The 18,948-nt window shown below is 45.9% G+C and overlaps 1 protein-coding gene across 2 annotated transcripts; it reads right to left on the bottom strand.

The window, feature by feature from the left end:
• Positions 1-1,179: 1,179 nt before the first annotated feature.
• GDNF (glial cell derived neurotrophic factor) lies at positions 1,180-18,668 on the bottom strand. 2 transcript variants are annotated; one of them, XM_009894674.1, is made up of 2 exons: positions 18,497-18,668; positions 1,180-1,664 (listed from the first exon to the last, which is right to left on the bottom strand). In XM_009894674.1, exons 1-2 carry the CDS (start codon positions 18,666-18,668, stop codon positions 1,180-1,182), a joined length of 657 nt encoding a protein of 218 aa, XP_009892976.1. The 2 variants fall into 2 exon arrangements, with proteins under 2 accessions (XP_009892976.1, XP_009892977.1); XM_009894675.1 differs by having other exon boundaries at positions 18,596-18,668.
• Positions 18,669-18,948: the final 280 nt, after the last annotated feature.

The raw sequence follows: 18,948 nt of genomic DNA, 5'->3' as shown, positions 1-18,948 counted from the left end.
AGTCCTGCGACCCTCACTCATCCAGAGCCATTGCTGCTCCTGCGCATGTATGACTGCAGTAATTTTCAAAAGGATTAGTGAACAGGAGGAAGGGCTGCAGGCTTCGGCACTACACTTTGTGAACATAATCAGGATTTTGTTTAAAAGAAAAAAAGGTAAAGTAAGTGATTTTTTGCATTCATGTTAACACTTTCAATCAAAAGCATGGACCGTTGTTCCCAACTTCATTGTCTCTCTCTATCTTCCAAGCACCTTCTACTTTGGCACCTTTGAAAAGAAACTTCAATAAATAAGGAAAGGAGACTCATTATTGAATTGTAATAAATAACAATAACTTAATCTCAATAAATATCTTCCGTATATTTATGCCTCTGAATGGATGCATTGCATCAAGTAGTCTCTGCTCACTCACAATGACCAAATAGAAATGTAGTTACGCAAGTGATGTTAGTCCTTTGTAAACCGAAAGAAACACGTCATGTAGGCCGGGCTTGTTACTTCTCTTACTATACTAGGAAGAAGTGCTTAAAAACTCAACTTGTTTTCATAGGTAGCAGAAGAATGAAATCCTACACTCATTTTGAAGAAACATGAGATGGAAATAACCAAATTTAACCAGTAAGTGGAACTGTTTTTCTTCGTATCGATATTGGCCCTACAGAACTTGAGCCTGGGAATTTTGATATTTGCCCAATATCATCTTACTTACAAGGTTAATCTTATTATAGCTTAGAAGTTGTCCTAAGTGCTTAGGAACCATCCCTCAAAGAACAGTAGCAAAATGTGCCTTTCAGTAAAGCTGAGGGCACAGGGGATGAGTAAGGTGCTCCCAAGCTACTTCTCAGCTAAGCCTCCTGGCATGCATGGTGTAACTACAACAAAGTGTGATATGGCAGAGTTGTGTTTTTAAGCACACTCCTTGGGGCTCCGAGGCTTGCTGAAGGTGGGCTGTGTCAAACAGGAAAGGGAGTGCGCACACCATCAATTGTCAGCATCCCCAAGTGTGCTTTTATTTACTTTCCTGTAGAATGTCAACAGTCTCCATCCTCCTATGCTGCCTCGTGCCCACCACCCCGGGCTCTCACGACCTCTTCTTCTGCGTTCTTGGTCCTCTTTTCTCTGTGCTGAGCAGACACATCCCCAGGAACCTTGGTCCCTCTCCTTGCATTGTAGCAGTTATTAGACGCACCCACACCTTTTTGCGGAATGTTTTTTCAGTATGTGGTAAACCAGGTTATCGTCCAAAAAGGACAGGTCATCATCAAAGGCTGTGGGTCTGCAACAAGCTTGCCTCACTTTGTCAGTGACTAGTTTTTTCTTTCTGGTTAAGTTTTTTAAAATTTTGTCATAGGTGGTCTCGGCTGCGTCACAAGATCCACTGCAATACCGGAAAATTAGCTCTTCTTTGGTTTCGTATCCCAAATCCAAGTCAGTCACGTTTAAATGTATTTCTGTTAAGACACATCCCCGATTTTTGCCTTTTTGATTCCTTCTTCCCTTTTTGCTGGAATTCTCTATGTTCATGGCTGCGTTTTGCCTGTTTCTCTCCCGCCTAGAAAAAATCGGAGTCTGTTTATCTGGCGACCTCCTCAGTCTTTTAATGGTGGCTTGAATAAAGTCCACTACCTCATCAAACTGATCTGGATAATCCTCTGGCATATTAGCTGTTTGGGAAAGAGAGAAAAGGCTTTGTCACACATCAACTGTCATTAAGTTTGTCCATTCGTGGCTCAAAAATGTTAGACACATGCAAGCTGTTCTGCCCATCACTTCCCAGTGCACCCCCAGGACTCTTAGAAATTAGGGAGAATTTGGGATGGTTTAGATCACCATGGAAACTCATTTGGAGAAAAATAAATGAGATATGTATGCATCTCTGTAGGTATCTGCTGATGCTTGGTAGCACTCCAGCACATCTGTCAAAATTGAGGGAGGGAAAAGCATGTCATGATAGGAATATTAGTTATTGGGTGGATGAAGCTACTATAGAAAGGTTCTACAGGGTCTTCCCAGCAAAGCAGCAAAAGGACAAGATTTCTTTAAAGCAGCTTTGTGATTATAATTGTTAATTGTTGTCTTTTCACACGAGCAGTGGTTAGCATTGCCAAAGCCACCTATCGATAAGGTTTTTTGGGCAGGACAGAAAGAGGAATTTCCTGGGGTACCAGGCTGAGCTATTATTCCTGGCTGAATGCCTGCTTTTTTACTGCTTCTAAGGGGATAATCATTATCAGAGCTTTTGAAAAATTTCTCATGGAAGTCTTTTGTATCACAAGATGCTGATTAGACTGAGTAGAAAGAGGTTAGAAGAGAAGTATTAGGTTAATTTTCAAGGGAATGTTATTAATGCTTTTTCTTTTTATGAAGTTAAAATACCGATTTCATTTTTTCACTTGATATATATACTCTACCAGTGATAAATTATTAAAGTAAACTGAATGTTGAAGTCAACAAAATGTTTTGACACCAGCAGAATGAACCTCTTCAAGGAGGGTGAAATTGCACATGCTTGTTCTGATTTCAACAACATTTTGAAATCTTTAAACTTCCCATGGACTAAATCCCTCAATGTGATCTGCTTTAGTGAATACAGTGATTTAATGGAGGGTAAGGCTGTCAGAAGCCCGTGTGTAGGTGCCCTTATGTGGTATTACTAATGATTGCCTCTTAAACACATAAACTACATTGCAGTGTTGAGATTTTTTTTCTCATTCATTGCGCCAAAAATCAAGACTTGAGGACTTGCTTCCTTTGCAGTAAGACCTAAGAGGATGCTTCTTTTTCTACTCAACTCCTAAGTGTCCACCCACGTAACAGGAGGATATCATGCACCTGGCCCTGTATGTACAGGAGCTCCATCTGCAGAGGGACCCTGTTATGGTTTGAGAAACCCACAACAATTTATTGTTGTTTAGACAATCATGCTATTACCCGATGACCCCTCCCCATCTGCAAAGGGGAATTGGGAAAATACAAGGAAAACCAAGGGTTGAAATATAACCAGGTTTAATAGAATAAGACTAGATAATTAACATTAATAACACTAAAGAACTAATATCGATCCCAATACCAATATAAAATACACAAGAATTATACTCAGCCAATTCTATCAGTAGAAGCTGTGTACTCTGAGCAGTGGACAGCAAATGTCGGACACTGCGAGCACTATGGCTTCAGGAGGAAAGGAAGGCCTCAGGTGTCCTGCACTGGGGCAAGAAGTTTTCAGGATTGCAGCCATAAAGAAAGAGAGCACTTTGCAGCAAACTTTCTAATTTATATTGAATGTGACATTCATGGTATGAAATAATTCTGTTGGCCAGCTTGGGTCAAGTGCCCGGGTCTCGCTCCTCCTCATCCCTGAACCTGGCTAACTCCAAAACACTGAGGCCTCGAAACCCACACACCATAGATGGCTATAAAGTAAATATTTTCACAAATTCAGACACTACAGACTCAGGACAGACTCCTACAAATATCCCAGGAACTGCAAACGCTGAGGAAGGTGATACCCAACACAGTGCACCTTGCCAGGAGTTGGTACCTCCATTGAGCCATGAAGGTTCTCACCTGGTCAGGTGTTGAGATAGGAACACCTCCCTAGGTGAAGGCTCAGCATCACATTTCCCTAATGAGCACTGTAACAAACAGAAGCCCTGATGGGAGACCAGGCGGCACATGTACCCTGCCCACACATGGTGGCATGGACTCTGTTAACAGGAGAGAGGAAGACGTGAGGCTGCCTCCCATTGCCTAGTGAAGGTGCACATTCATATCCTCAAAAGAAGCACGAAATACAGAGGAGATCGGCAAGACTGGTGCAGTAGGATCTTAACTCAGTGCAAAAACCTCGTGAAACACGGTGCATCTGCATGTAAGGAGTAATGTGGACCCCCTCCATGAAGCAGCCACATCCTAGAGGGTCCCCTCCATGACAAAACAGCAATGGATCAGAAGTATACAATTTTTCATGGATGGCTCCAGCAAAATAATATAGACTAGTAAAAAAAGTAATGAAGGAAGGCAATCTTGTACCTTCATATAATGAAGGTGGCACATGGGAAGCAGGATCCTATGGAGTTTGGAACTGGGATATCCATGCTAAAGGCAAAAATCTCACAGACCAGTGGCTGTCAAAAAACATGAAGAAGGATGTCTGCTATCTATACAGCTATACGCGACCTGAACAAGGCAGGACCCTGCACCAAGATCCATATTCCCATAAGACCAATGGCAAGTGCACCCTTCTTGCATTCCTCTGTCAATACCTCTGTAGCAGGTATCAAAATACCCACTATGAGCCACACCTACTGGAGGGCGGTAGCTTGGATAGATGTGTCCATCGGATGCACCACCCAGCTCTGTTGCAGGACAGGTTGATCTGCCTACACCATATGAATGCTGCCCTACTGAGCAAAGTCAAGGCAATGGGTGGGCTGCATTCCTTAAAAGCAAGAAAGGGCAGACACCTTTCTAGACTCAGTCAAGCAAGATGACCCAAGTGGAACTGCATAGCCCCCACTGCTGAAGTACCAGCTTGGCCCTGGCACAGGTACAGGTAGAGAGGGGCTTGGCAGGAGGCACTTGTTGCTGTGGGACTGGGTGGTTTCTAGGCTTCTTGCATAGGAACCATGTTTCTTAGCTTATAACCCAATAATGGAAGGATGCGGCCCTGAGGAGATGGCTCTAGCTGTGCCATTCTCCACTCTCACCTTCGAATTACCCCTTCCATACTACTGCGACTACCCCTGACATCCCACACCCCTGTCACATACTCCTGGCCCAACCCTTGTAGCAACAGTATAACACAAAGAGACATTTGCTATGGAGAATGAAATACAACTGTGAGGGAAGCACGCTAGGGTTTAATGAAATTCATGCAATGGTTAACCATCAGGAAGTGGACAGGAGTTTATTACAGGGAAACCCAACCTATACGTGGAGATTCTTGGCTGCAGCCTTCAGCCTCATACTTATCCCAAGCCTGGTACTCTGCCAGTACAGTGACGGGACTGTGTCCCCCACCTAAGAAGGGAGAAACGAAACTGTGGATTTCCTGAAGAGATAGCAGCCCAACTAGGTACATAATTTTTAAACTGCTTGTAATTTAGGTGCAAAAATACCACCTACCCCCGCGACACTGCTATGTGCAGCAGTCTACTTTGGTTAAATATTAGTCAGATAGTTATAGGGTTAAAGCACTGTCCCACCCAAGCCAATCCAAGTATGCCCTAGAGACTAGATAGAGAGGAGGAAAGGCCTATGTTGTGGACTGTATACCTGCTCAGACCCCACACTGACATCTGTCCTTGTTCATGCATGATCACTATCCCAACTGCACCAAGGGAGCTAATGTTGCTGAGAGCGTTCTGCACTGCAAGTGGCCTATGACACTTAAGGTGGAGGAAACACACCACAGAAAAGCCCTACACAACGCTTCTAATGCAGGCATGGGGTGTCAACATTGCAGAAGGTGGAAGTGCTAGGGCAAAAAGTAGATCAAGTAAACAAGCCAACAGCGTATCCAACTAGAGAAGCCCTACCTACACACATGGATTTCCTGCAACCAGAAAATGGGGTAATTGGCAGCACGACTGATCCTGCTAATCTCACTGTGGCTCTAACACAAACCATGCAAGAAGTGCTGCAAGCTGTAACCTGGGATGAGGTGTGTGTGGCCAATATGTCTAATGGAGCTGGGAATCCCTGCTCAGCTCATCCCCTATTGCAACATCAGGCCTCTTGGGAGACTCACTGGGAAGGACGCCAGCACTATGAGTATGATGAACGCAAACCTTCTGTCTCTATGGTGGACTTCCCCTTCAGCCCAGGGAAAATATCCCAAGCAGATATCCAAATCTGTTTAGAGGACTCCTGCAGTGACTCCCAGTATTTGGAGATTACATCACTGGAGGAGACAGTGGGTGATCTTAGGGAACCAGTGGGAACAGTGGAAACAGAGCCCACCTCGAGAAAATGTGCTGGACCTACTGACCAAGGTCAGTATCTGCCCAGCTGCAACCACACATGCTGTTATGCGGGTATGTGGGTACACCACATTAACGCAATGGAACCTGCATTACTGAGCTGCTCAGTGAGTCCTTGCAAGCTGCTGTAAGCAACAACACTCTCTGCCTGAGAAGCCCCAAACTAGTCATGATCAATGCAACGATCAGGTCTTTTTGGCAGCTTCCAACTGGACTGCCAATGTACCCCAAGTTTGCTTCTATAATTTAGCACCGTTCGACAAACACCTCTGGTCCTTGCAATCAGCCAGCCTCTGGCTGGTACAACTCTGAATTATTATACAATCCCACAAAACCAGTTTCAACACACACTCGGCAGCGCGGGCCCGTGCTCTCAGCATTGCATCAAGTGCAGCTGGAGCTAGCAACCACTGAACCATGGACCCAAGCAATGGGGCTCATACTGATCGGATGTGGCTTGGTGCTAATTTTCTGCTGCTTAAGGAAGCGTAGTCGTTAGCGTGACTACCAGACAGTCACTAGGAGCAGCTTGCAAGGGTTTGAAGGAAACCTCGTCAGCCAGGGGTGAAGTGAGAGTTGACTTAGCAGCCTATGCCAAGGCGCTAGTCATGACTCAGTAGGGGTATTCAGTTGTTCAGTAAGTATGGGTGTGAAGCCTGAGAGCCTGCAACAAAATGCTGTAAAAAAATGCTGAAGTAGGACCCTGGGCAACGAAGTGGAAATGCCAGCATTAACACCAGGCATGACGGGTTGAAACACGCCACTAGAGGTAAGTGCTAAGGCAGCTACCACCAGACATCATACATGAATAAGCAATAACCACTGACCAAGGACTAAAGACCATAAAAGGCTAATGGACAGAAGGGAAGGTGGAGACGACTGACAGCAGGACCACCCCATCCTGATGGGCACTTGGTAGATATGCTACAGGGATGCTGAGACCTCTCTGCTCCACAGCCACCACATGCTGAGCACTTGTTTGGTCTCTGCACTGTGGTAAGTGCTGCTGGGGGTGAAGGTGGTGTTGAGCTGAGCTGCGTGGCCAGGGAACACTACCAGACTCATAAGGGCTGCCTTGGCACCGAGTGCTGGTTTGTAACCTGAATAAAGCCACTCGATTGAGGAGTACTTAGTCACCCCTCTGTCTCCAACACTGCTTTATAAAAGGTTTACAGTCTCAGAACGAAGGTCAACAGCCCCGCAGCTTTGTTCCTCTAATACTGCATGCACTGTGCTGACCCAACTGTGCAGCAGGCAGTTTTCCCTGGGATTTCACACCTCTGGGAGAAGCACATATTAATATCCCTTCCTGTAACATACACAGTTTGCATGTGTCTATATGTCTGTTGCATTTACATATACACACATACAAATGTATCTAATTATACATACACATATTTTTTCAAAACAAACCAGTTTACTGACAACACTTGCCTTCTGGTGGAAAAGCTGAGAGAACAAACACATGACAGATGCCTGTCACGCTGTACAAAGTGCCAGTAGAAAATGCTTAGATACTATGGCAATACAAGCAGTAGAGATCTCTGAGTAGTAGTCTCTGAGCTCAGGCTCCAGGGTGCGTAGGAACTAGAATTTAAAAATCCAAAGCCCCCTAGCATAGGACAGGATGGGATGGGACAGGACAGTACAGGATGGGAGAGCCCGCAACAGCATATGCTCAATATAGGCTACCAAAGGTTGGCTCACACACATGATGCACCTCAAAGGAGGTGTTTCCTGAGGGAAATAACCATATAATAGAGTCAGAGAATGGTTTATGTTGGAAGGGACCTTAAAGATCATCTAGTTACAACACCCCTGCCATGGGCAGGGACACCTCCCACTAGACCAGGTTGCTCAAAGCCCCATCCAACCTGGCCTTGAACACTTACACTTACAACTTCCCTGGGTAACCTGTTCCAGTGCCTTATCACCCTCATGGTGAAAAACTTCTTCCTAATATCTACCTTAAATCTAAGTCCTGTAAATGTAAAATCCTCCCTCAGGGAACACAGGCACTCTGTATATCCTGTTCACAGCGTGGGAAAAAGGCTCACAGACCCCACTGGTGCAGTGTGATGAGCTGAGCCACCACCACTTAGACCATGGTGCCATGAACACACACAAGACTGGCGCAAAGTCGTGAGGTGTCATTTGGATTTTACAGCACGTTTCTGAAAGCTGTTTCCTGCCCGTCCAACTCCCTGGGGAAATCCCTTGAAGGCAGTCTGCGCATGGGCACGCACATGTGATTTTGCATCGCCTTTGCCTAGCACCCCACTGGCAGAAGCATGGGACCAGGAGCGGTGCCTGTGGGAGCTGTAGCCAGCACGTGTGTCCTGCTCCCGCTCATCTCACTCTCCTGCAGCTCCTTCTTTCAGTGCCATGCCAAGGATCGGACCACCCAGGCAGGCACAGGCAGAGCCTTTTCCTCTGGTGGGAACCAGAGCATAAGTCTGCTTTCTAGCGCTGGAGTATCAAGAATGGGGGGTATGGATGGCAGCCCATGTGCCAGCCTGCCTCTGGGCACCTTCTCTGTCTCCCATGTCCAGCTGAACCAGGGCTCTTGATCCACCAGGAGTTTCTCACATGACCAGAAAATGAATAAAAAAGCAAACAAGGAAAGAATGAAACACCACAGGACTGGTGCACATGGGAATTTGGAAGAGTGACCAGGCTGGGGGCAGATTTGGTGAATACCAAGAACTCCAGATGTCAAACAAACAAAAAAGAAATGAGACCAATTTAAAATACTAATTAAAACCCCCCAAAATTTTGCAACTTCCGCTTGCTGTTTGCAAGCTGTTTGTGTGCTTTCTGAACCTTTAGGGCACACTCACATCATAGTTTTGACCCAGCCTCTCTGGGTAGGAATGTCCATCTTGAACACAAACTGCAATTTCTCGCCTCGCTTCTGCTCTCTGGAACCTGAAGCTTTGACCTGCCTGTCCCCAGGTGCCGTCCCTGTCCCCTGGGCACTGCAAGAGTTGGCAGCGCGTATGGGCGCAGGATCCTAAAACCAAACACCCATGGTGGTCCTCACTGGCCTCTATAGAATGCCACCACGGAGCTCTGCTTTAGGCACACAGGGAAGGTGTGCTTTCCTCTGGACATCTTCCCTGCTGCAAATCCCCCCGAGCCCAGCTGTGCAGTTCCAATTAATTACAGGCGCTGCGTGCCAGCAGGATCGGGATCCAATGCCTGCGCTTTTTAGAAGAATAAATTATACACTGTTCAGATACACTTATATAAAAAAATAGGTCTAAATGAATACCCAAATCAAACTCATTACATTCTCAAGAAAGCAGTCTCCATTAAGGAAAAATGGACAATTTATTTCTTTCTGTTCAAATGTGATCACAATTACATTTTGTAAAACTATTCCTTTGATTTCACTAGCAACAGACTTATTTTAAAGCCAAATATTCCCCCGCAGTGGCAATAACCCAGCATGGTAGAGCAAGAAAACCCTCAGTTTGTACCTGACCGCAAATTGATTTCAGTGGGAACAGATGGATCTTCAGCTTTTGAGAAAAAAATCCAGTTACTCATTTTGGTGCCTGGTTATGAATTTAAAAGGCTAACTATAGTTTCCTCTGACCACGCTGTCTATTATGGTTTACAAGAAAAGCTTAAATTCTATTAATTGCAAAATAATAATTTATATAAGTGCATTTTCCTTTTTTTGTTTTTTTAAATCTCATAAAACTTGATGTTATTTGAAACTGTTTGTACTTTACAAAATAGTTTTCCATACTGATCTCAGGAAAATGTAAACACATCACTGCAGCGTCATTTGGCACTTTGCATATCCTGACTTGAAGTGATGTAATAGAAGTCACATAAGGTATACTAAAAATGATAAAATCAGATTTTTGTTTTACATTGTAGCTTTTATGCCTGCATTTGTGGCAGTGTATAGCTACTATATCAAAATGTCAGGCCAAACATTTAATAAAATTACCACGGTATTTCACTTAAGCACAGCTGTCTTTCAGTTAGAGAAGTTCAAACAGCAGCATTCAGACTCTCGTTTAAAGTACAATTTCAAAGGTCAAGGGGGTTAATCCAGCTCATTATACTGGTAAGCATTATTTAGAAAATTCGGATCTAGATCTGTGTTAGGATGAAATGGCCCCTTTTCAAAAAGTTACGGTACTTTAATCTGGGCCCTTCATAACTAAAATATTTTCATTTCCTTTCTTTCCCAGTTATTTTTTAAGTTTTCTCCAAAGTTATACTCACAAAGACATTTCTTCTTAGATCATTTGCTAGTGGTAAATAGACAACTAATGTGCCTCTAACACTGACTGCAACAAATCATCCTCATTTTTTTGTCATTTACGAAGATTACTCTGGTATATCATTTAGTCATTAATTATTTTTGTATTCAGCTTGCTTTGTAGTAGTGTTTTCAGGTACTTATTACAGTGGACATACCCTGTCCGAACACAGAATTCCTCCATCTCACACCACAAAGATGTACTTCAGGAGACTCTCAGAATAACATGTTTGTGGAAGTGCAACCTTAGCGAGGTTAAAATTACTAATGTGATGATCACTCTGCTTTGCAAAGTAAAAAAGCATCAACTGTGGTAGGGATGAAACATTTATTTTATTGAAAAATAAGTATTTTTCATGAAAAACAAAGCCTACAATGCAGGCATCAAAGCTAAGGCAGGTGTTAAAAATAATTATGCTGAAAGGTTTTCAGGATTTAAACAACTAAAATATCACCTCTGAGGCATGACTTTGCTTTCATGCCTTGCATGAAAATCCATGGGGCTAAGAGTGAAATGGAAACCAGTCGGTTGTGTCCATTATGAAACAGAGCATCCAACAGACCAGGGTCAGCTCATCTTTAATTGTTTAATACAGTTCTGGTTCACTACCTCACTCCCTGCCTCAGCAGCTCCCAGGACACGCTGTGTCTTCCTCTCTGACTCAGAGAGCCCTTAGAAATGGAGCCTCTCACCGGTGTCACTTCTCTCTCATCAAGGTAAAGTGCCAAGTAACCTGGAGGATGACTCCGGGGCCACTCATACCAGTGAGGTACGATAAGGCAGCACTGAAAAAAGGCACAGGGTTAACCTGCCTGGTGTGCTTGCTCCTAATGGAGTGGCCAAGTTTTGTGTTTGCAGCTCACTAGCTAACCCTGCTGCTTCCCACATGTTGGTCTTAATGGCAAATCTGCAGAGTACTTTGTATTTTCACACTGCCATGCTTGGCAGTGCCTCCCCTTGCATCCTTTGCCTACCTTCTCACAGGTTTGAAACACTAGTTCCCACCAGGAGAAGAAAGAGAAGAAACAACAGAACCACCATAACTGCTGCCAGCTGGAGGAATTCCCTGAGAGCAGGGGGGAAACAGTCAGGTCAGATGAACGGGGTGAAGTAAAGTGAGCTGACCTGTCCATAAGAGTTTTTTGTGCTTCATCCAGTCCAGGTGGAATTGTTCACAAGATCCTGCCCAACTTCAGGCTGGGATTGGGTGCTGGATCCCTCCTCTGGCCCCTCTGGGGTGGGCAAAGGAGTGTCTCATCTGGCAGACAAGCAGCAACGGAGCAGCAGGAGGACATGGTCTTGCCTCTGATTCAGAGCTTTGACAAACCAGCTCTGAAGCACCGAGGTGCAGACAGCTTTTCAGCAATCACTCTGAAGGTTTTGTCAGCTCCTGCAGCAGCTGCCAGGAGCCCATCCGCACTAGGGCCTGATTGTACAGGCCTGTGTGGGTACTCGAGCACCCACAAGGCAGTCTCTGCATCTGAAGAACTCACGGCATAAAGAGTGTAACACAGGGGAAACAAGAAAAAAGTGGCAGTGCCCTGCCTGAAGCCAGTGATGGAGTAGGAGCCAAAGCTGGGCAAGGCACATACCTGTCTGTTGTCTCCTCACTTAAGGCCTTGTACCCCTCCAAATCCACACCATGCTGAGTAAATATCCAGCTTCCCAGAAAAACCTGGGTTTATGCTTAATATTTGGTTCTGTCCCAAACTTGCAAGAGCCTCAGATGAGTATGTGTGAGTGGAACCCCAGACCTGTGACCTCTATGAGCAACAATGCATGCAGCCAGCTAAAAGGCATGGTACTGAGACTTTAATGGAGGAAATACTGCCGGTAGTAAAAAGAAATTCTCTTTAGTATCCCTGGTGCAGGAGTGATCCAGCCCAGCGCTCGCATGGCATCAGTAAAACCCCACGTCGGTCACCCAGCCCCATTTCAGTGCCAGCTCAGTGAATGGGAACGGTTTTAAATACAGCAGCTGTTGCTGGGCTGCCTCTGCTCTCACACTGCATCTCCCGTTGGGTTTTAAGGGTGTTCCCAAGGAACAAGCACAGGTAGCAAAGCAGGAGAAAGAGACGCTATCCCAGTCTCCTCTCTGGGGCACTAAAGCAGAGCCATATGGGCAAAACCGCAGCCGATGATACTCCTGTGGCAATTTCTGCTGCTATCAGATTTTGATCTGACCTATAAATAGTACATGTTCTTCCACTGTTGCCTTTCACTACCTGCATTTCAACGTGTTTACACGAGGAAAGACATGAAAAGTTTTAATATTGCAGTCTAGAAAATGTTACTATTACAATCACCGGTCCCTGGCTCTAGGGCAGGTGCTACGTGTTCCTCTGCAGAAGGTGTCATGCTGGGATGTGTGGACCATGGCCTGGCAGACGGCGCTGGCGTGAGCTCAGAAGAGCAAGCTCCTTCCCAGCCGCTGCACCTCCCTGTCAGAAATTTCCTGAGTAATAGCTGGTTTTGACGAAGAAATCTGACACGCTTGGGATGGGAGCAGAGGTAGTCCAGATGTTTGTACGTAGCTAGTTAGTTAAAGGGGATACGACCAACTTGCCTCTAAAAACGGTGGCATGCTGCTGTAACACTTCCTGGCCCCAATGCAGGAAAACAAGTATTCTGATTTCAGTGTTGGCTTCTTTTGAATACTATTCCTGCTTAATAATCATTAAAGCACTTGTACAAGTCCCATTGACTTCAAAGAAATGTACCTGCACGTTTCAGTTTAAGTGCTGTACCAATACATACAGCCTAAATATCTGCTAAATCATACAATGTAGCTTTATTCCTTAAAAAGAATGCTGGTATTTGAAATGACTCACATAATTAATGTTCTGCCCCTCATCTTAAAAACAGACATACTCTGATGTATATTTTGTGTCTTAATGCTTTGTTCGTACCTGTCTCAAATATATCTTTTTGATTCTATTTTCTTTCTTCTCTTTTTAATCAGGACTGGATTTCCAAGAATCACTGAAATATTTCCTTCAGTTCCCCTTACCAAATATTACTTGATCAGAAACTACAGCTGCTTTTGTCAAAAGTGACAATTGTGCAGTGTCAATCATTCTACCGGCACTAATGTGGCAGTGGCCTAATTAGATGTCTGATGATCCTGAACATGGTTATGCTGCAATATTTAGTATTCCTCATTTATTACTTGTCATTAGCTTATTACCTCAGAAGTATGAGAACCCACAACAAGTATAGTTATGTGGGTTTTGGTGTATGTACTACAAGTTTTAAGTTGCAGTTGCTTGATAGTGTGCGCGGGGATGAAGACTGGATATTTGCAGTAGATGTCCATCCCTGATCCTCTGCAGTTATGGGGGATGGGATTTGATGACCCCAGTGGCTTCTCTCAGTCTCCGTAACCTTAAATATTTTAAACCTACTTTATGCAGTTCTAAACTGGAACAGTATAATTTACAAAGACATTACAACCTGTCAATCTGAGGATCCTCTTCTAGTGGACAAATAATGCCTCCCCCGTCAATTTATCAATAGTCACTACACAGCTGAATTCTTCAGCCTTTCAACAAGGGTTTTGCTGCTTGTCATGCAGACCCTGAACATGGGGATTTCTAAAATATATTGAAGAGGCCCATGAAAGGTGAAAAACAAAAGCATGTTCAGGTATGTTATCTAGCAACCCACACCTGCAAAACATCTTAAAGGTTCCACACTTCCACTGGGAAATTTTTGAAGTCCCTAAATTGAAAAGCAGCAAAGACATAAAACTTCAAACAAAGGATAACTCTTAAAATGAGAATAAAACCATATTCTCTTGCATTTTGGTCCTTTCCTCCTTAAGTCCCAGAATACCCTTCAAAGGAGTATATTCAGTAGTCATACCTGAGACTGGGGAGAAATCAGCTTCTAGAGCCACATGCATCTGGATTTAACCAGATGTGTCCTGTTCTTTCTTTTTCTAGAATTTTGCCCATGAATGGCCAAACTTGAACGCTTGACATTTCTAAACACCTAGATAACCTGGGTGGGCCCATGCAAACAAACTTTACTATATATGTGCTGGCCCAGGGGCACACAGGCACACTCGGTCTGACACTGGTTGGATGCACTGGCAGTACTGGGAAACACAGATCAAGTGAGGCGGTGTGGCACCTGCTCGCTGTGGGAGATACCTCTCCGATGCATCGGATTTACTGTACATGGGCAGGTTACCTCTGTAGCTTCTGGGCATCTTAGGCTAAAGCACGTGTGCCACACTGTAGGTGTGTTGAGCAGCAAACCCTGGACAGAAACATGAGAGTTCTGGTTTGCAACACTGAATGTGCCTAATAAATATTGTAGGGAAGGAAATGCGTTCAGTTGGAAGTACAATTTAATACCGTTTTAGCCTTAAAGAGCCCTACAATACCACTCTTTATTCTAGACACTTTTAGTTGATAACATTGCAGCTCAACATTAAATACCCCTTAGCAGGGGTATGAAGAATTTTTAACAGAGGTACAGTGTACACATACCATGGTGCATTATAGCATAACAAACATACCAAAGGAGCTCCAACAACAAATGACCATCCAGTGGCTGTAAAGTAACTCAGATGTTATAATGCGGAAAAAAATAAAACCCTCTTCCTTCTATTAGGAGGGAAAAAGCCCCTGGTGAGATTTTTCATTTAATTCTGCATGCTTACCACGAGTTCATACTAAAGCTGCTCACTTGATCAAGAGACTATATATCATATCCCGGATCTTAGGATACTCCAGTCCTCACATACATGTTGATTATGGCAAGCGGTTACAAAATGTATTCACTGGGAACAGCGTATAAGTCAAACCAAGTGTTTGGCTCCCTCTGCGCTGTCATGCCTCTGAAGCTGCTGACTTAGTATTTAGTTTATAATAACTTGGTTTATATTTGTTCTGTTTGCAGTTGCTATTTAAGCTAATTGTGTCCTTCCCCGAGCAGACTGTAGCATGTGGGAAACAAAGAACGGGTTTTCTAACCTTACAAAGTCTACAGCGACTCTTCTTTATGTGAAATGAGCTACCCCATGAACACTGATGCCAAAACACCTACAAACACTGGATTAATCTCAAATGCACTGCATTTATGGAGGAAACTCTCACTCCAGCTTCCAGTCCACTAAAAAATGCAGAAGACCGCAATTGCCAACACCCTCTTCCATCTCTAATTACTGCCCTGAACAGCAAAGGTCAGCACATTACACCTGATCAGCCCAGAAGGTTAGAACCTTGCCTGTAGGCTGGTATGAAGGAAGGTTTCGAGCCAATCAGAAAGGGATGGGGTAACACCAGGTGACCTCAGGGCACTTTTCAGAGAAAAGCAATCCCATCAAATGAGAGCACAAAAAGGTGTCAAGGGGCTGGGAAAGCAGATCTGTGCTCCAGCAAGGTGTTTGACCTGTCCCTAGGCGCAGGACATGATCTCACAACCCTACTGCAAGTGGTGTGGGGGAGACCCGACCTCTCTGGAATGAGACCAATGCACACCTTGGAGCGCAACTGCCACACTCCCCCCAGCCTGCACGGGGAATCGCTTTGGGGGAGAGCAGTGCACCCCCCTGAGAACACACGTAGCATCCGGTCCCACTCAGCGCCCACACACTGCCCTATGCAGATGAGCCCATGTGGGCGATGACGGCGCTCCCACCACTTCGTGAGCTGCCTCCTGCAAAGGCACTTGGCGCAGCAGCTGACCAACAGCATCCACAGAGATATTAATACACGGCAGGTCCACCAGCAGATAAGGCAGGGAGCTGCAAGCATGCCTGCGTGCTCGTGGCACACTGCCCTCTGCTTGTAAAAAAACCTCAAAGAGGAGAGGGAAGTCTACATGGTGCAGACGTCACTCCTCTTATGTACGTCGTTCTACGTCCTTTGTGTGTTGAAGGGCGCGTGCCACCAAATGGTAAGTGGAGAGCAACGAATATGTCAAAGACAGTGATGGTGGTGACTCAAACAAAGTGCTGCCGTGGTGGGAAGGCAGCGATGTGCCCGGACAGGATCAGCCTCGCGGGTTCAGTGTTTGCATACCGCTCTCCAGACACCATATGCTTTTAAATCAACTAAAAATGGCATAAAAGTGAATAAAAATATTTCACTGCTCTCTTACAGCTGGCTTGCTGCAGGTCCTCCCTGACTCATCAGACTTGGCAACATAGTGGAGGGAAGAATTTCTGACTTTCAGGCACGGGTGCTCCGTAAATCGCTGCCTTGCAAAGACCACAGGAACTCTTGGGGTTTTCCCCAATTTCTGTTGTGAAGAACAGCACTGCTTACTTTCCCCTTGCAGCCAGGCCCCTCTATTTGTGACCCGCAGAGTTAAGAGATTGAGACCAAACTATCAGCCCTTTCTCAAATGACTATCATGGCCAATAACCTGCGACCCAGCTCTGCTTGGCAAAGCCTACATCCGTACCCTGGAAATAGACATTTCTGGAAGAAATGTCTATTCATACTACCATAGCTCAGGTAAAACACGGATTGTCTTTCTTCCTACTTCTTGTTTACCCAATCCACAGAAAAAAAAAGAGGCAAAAATGAGAAGTTTTGGACACTAGGAACAGAAAAGACCACTATTGCTGCCTGTTCCCTTAAGCTGCTGTGGAGAAACCAGCTCACCAGGCACCATACTTCCAGAAGTAAGTTTCAAGACAAAAGCAGGAATTGTACAAGTACTATCCACCTGGAAAGATGGAGCATCAGTGCTCTGCCACCCTGCAGCTTCTGCCAGAGCTACAAACTGACTGGCACCGCTTTGCCCCTAATGGTCTTCTTGTCATCGGTGCTGCAGCAAGCCTGTGCCGGGGGGACCAGCACAGTGACCTGAAAAGCTGATTACTGCCTTTTGTAGGACAGTACCTATCCTGCCACGCAGCTCGCCATGGAGAAGATCACCGTGTGTGATGGCCCTGAAGCCCTGGCAGGCTGGAGTCCTGGGAGGAAGCACTTTTGGCCAACCTCCCTGCGTGGAGGGGCTGAAAGGACGTCAGGGGCTGCCGGTCGGTGAGCAGCAGGAGCCTGAGCTGGGACACGCGGAGGCGGCAGCCTAGGCAAGATTCCAGCAGGGGGGAAACACAAGCAAGAAAAGGAAAGAGAGAGACTAAATGGGGAAGGACATAGATGAGTGTGCAAAAGAGGAGATGGGTGTTGGGGAGGGGATGAAAGCGGGATCAAGGCACACGATTCCTCACTTGGTGCCTCCATGTCGCGTTAGCCTGGCTGCTCTCCGAGGAACCAGAGCGGGGCTGCCCGTGGTTGGAGCTGCAGCAGGCGCAGGGAAAGGACATGCCTCCAGATAAGGAGATAAAAATGAATCCCAATTACTGGATACTGTCTGCATCCTGCAATGAGCTAAACAGAGAGGGCTGAGCAAGGGCAAAGGGAGCAACCTCCAAGATGAATCTGTGCCTTTGCTAAGTGAACGTCTTCACAATTCAGGTGAGTATTTTGCCACTTCTTACTGAGTTATATTAACTCTCACTTTAAAAAGCCACCAGGGTTAGTGTAACACTCACATACCACTGTGAAAACCCTGTATCTGCTATTGCAGGAGACCTATTATTAGCGAGGCATTATTATTATCTGTCATTTGGATTGTAAGCTGTCTTACTGTGAGCTGGTTCATGTGGATTGCTCTACATCAAGCTCCTAACCCTGCCACCTCTATTCTTCTGTAAATTTCCATGCGGACACACTAATTTCAGGATCAGGATCCAAGGAGGATATAATGAAACTCAGCAGCACTCCAGGATGTGTACAGTGCCTCCCACCATGGAGCCCAATCTCCATCAGGACTTGCGCCCACTACAGACAGTGAATAATTGCATTGGCAGGTCCGAGCGGGGAGAGGAGGTTGAAGCAGTGGGGAAGGAGTTTCAGTGCCTGCACTGCGAGGCATATGTACCTGATGCTCCTCTTGGCTGCTCTCCACACAACTAACTTTCCCATCTCTCCGTGGTTTTCAACCAAAGGGATCTTACGACTGCCGGGAAGGTAGGGCTGGGGAAGGGGGCGATAACTGCTGCTGCAACAACTGCCAACCCCAAGCTTTGGAGGATGACTTGGTGTGGAGCTGCTGCAGCTAGACCAGAACCAGTGACCCTGCCTGGGGGAGAAGTGGGGGCAGAAAGGGGGGGGGGTGTCCTTTCCTCATCCTAATGCCTGGGAAAAGGGGAGAGCGGGTTTAGCAAGACAGACAGCAGTTGCTACAAAGGGGAATGTTTCTTACAGTCACTGTGCACAGCATAGGGAGGCAGCAGGCTGATGGGGGAGAGATCATCTTCAGGCCCCTCTACCACTGAAGGGGGCCCCTTGGGAGGCGTCTTACCGGTGGGCAGGGGCGAGGTGGAGACCGTGTTGAGCAGCACCACGCAGACAGCCACAACATCCCATAACTTCATCTTAGATCTCCTTCCAACACGGGCCCCTGGCAGAGAGGAGAGGCAGGGGTAACTCCCAGCTGCTGTGCTCCCCTAGTCCTGCCCCGCTCCTTGCCAGCCCAGAGACAAAGCTGGGCAGCCTCGCACCCCAGATCAGCCTGGTCCACCCTGGCAAGGTCCAGGGACAGAGCAGAGGGAAACAAGCTGTGCCCAGCTCAGCCTCCCACCCCTATTGCCTCCCAGAGGGAGGGAGGTGGGCTCTCCCCAGCAAGTGGTGTGGGAGAAGGCAGTGCAGGATGGC

This window comes from Charadrius vociferus, unplaced genomic scaffold, assembly GCF_000708025.1.
Source record: "Charadrius vociferus isolate BGI_N301 unplaced genomic scaffold, ASM70802v2 scaffold450, whole genome shotgun sequence".
In the NCBI taxonomy this organism is placed as follows: Eukaryota; Metazoa; Chordata; class Aves; order Charadriiformes; family Charadriidae; genus Charadrius; species Charadrius vociferus.
The sequence above is the reverse complement of the archived record's forward strand: the minus strand, read 5'-3'. Positions and strand labels throughout refer to the sequence as shown.

Excerpts from the sequence above, each read along its gene's own strand:
- GDNF (XM_009894674.1), bottom strand. The coding sequence starts at position 18,668 with ATGAAGTTATGGGATGTTGTGGCTGTCTGCGTGGTGCTGCTCAACACG. Across the intron at positions 1,665-18,496 it reads CTATGCTGTGCACAGTGACT|CTAATATGCCAGAGGATTAT; the intron begins GTAAGAAACATT and ends TTTCCCAAACAG.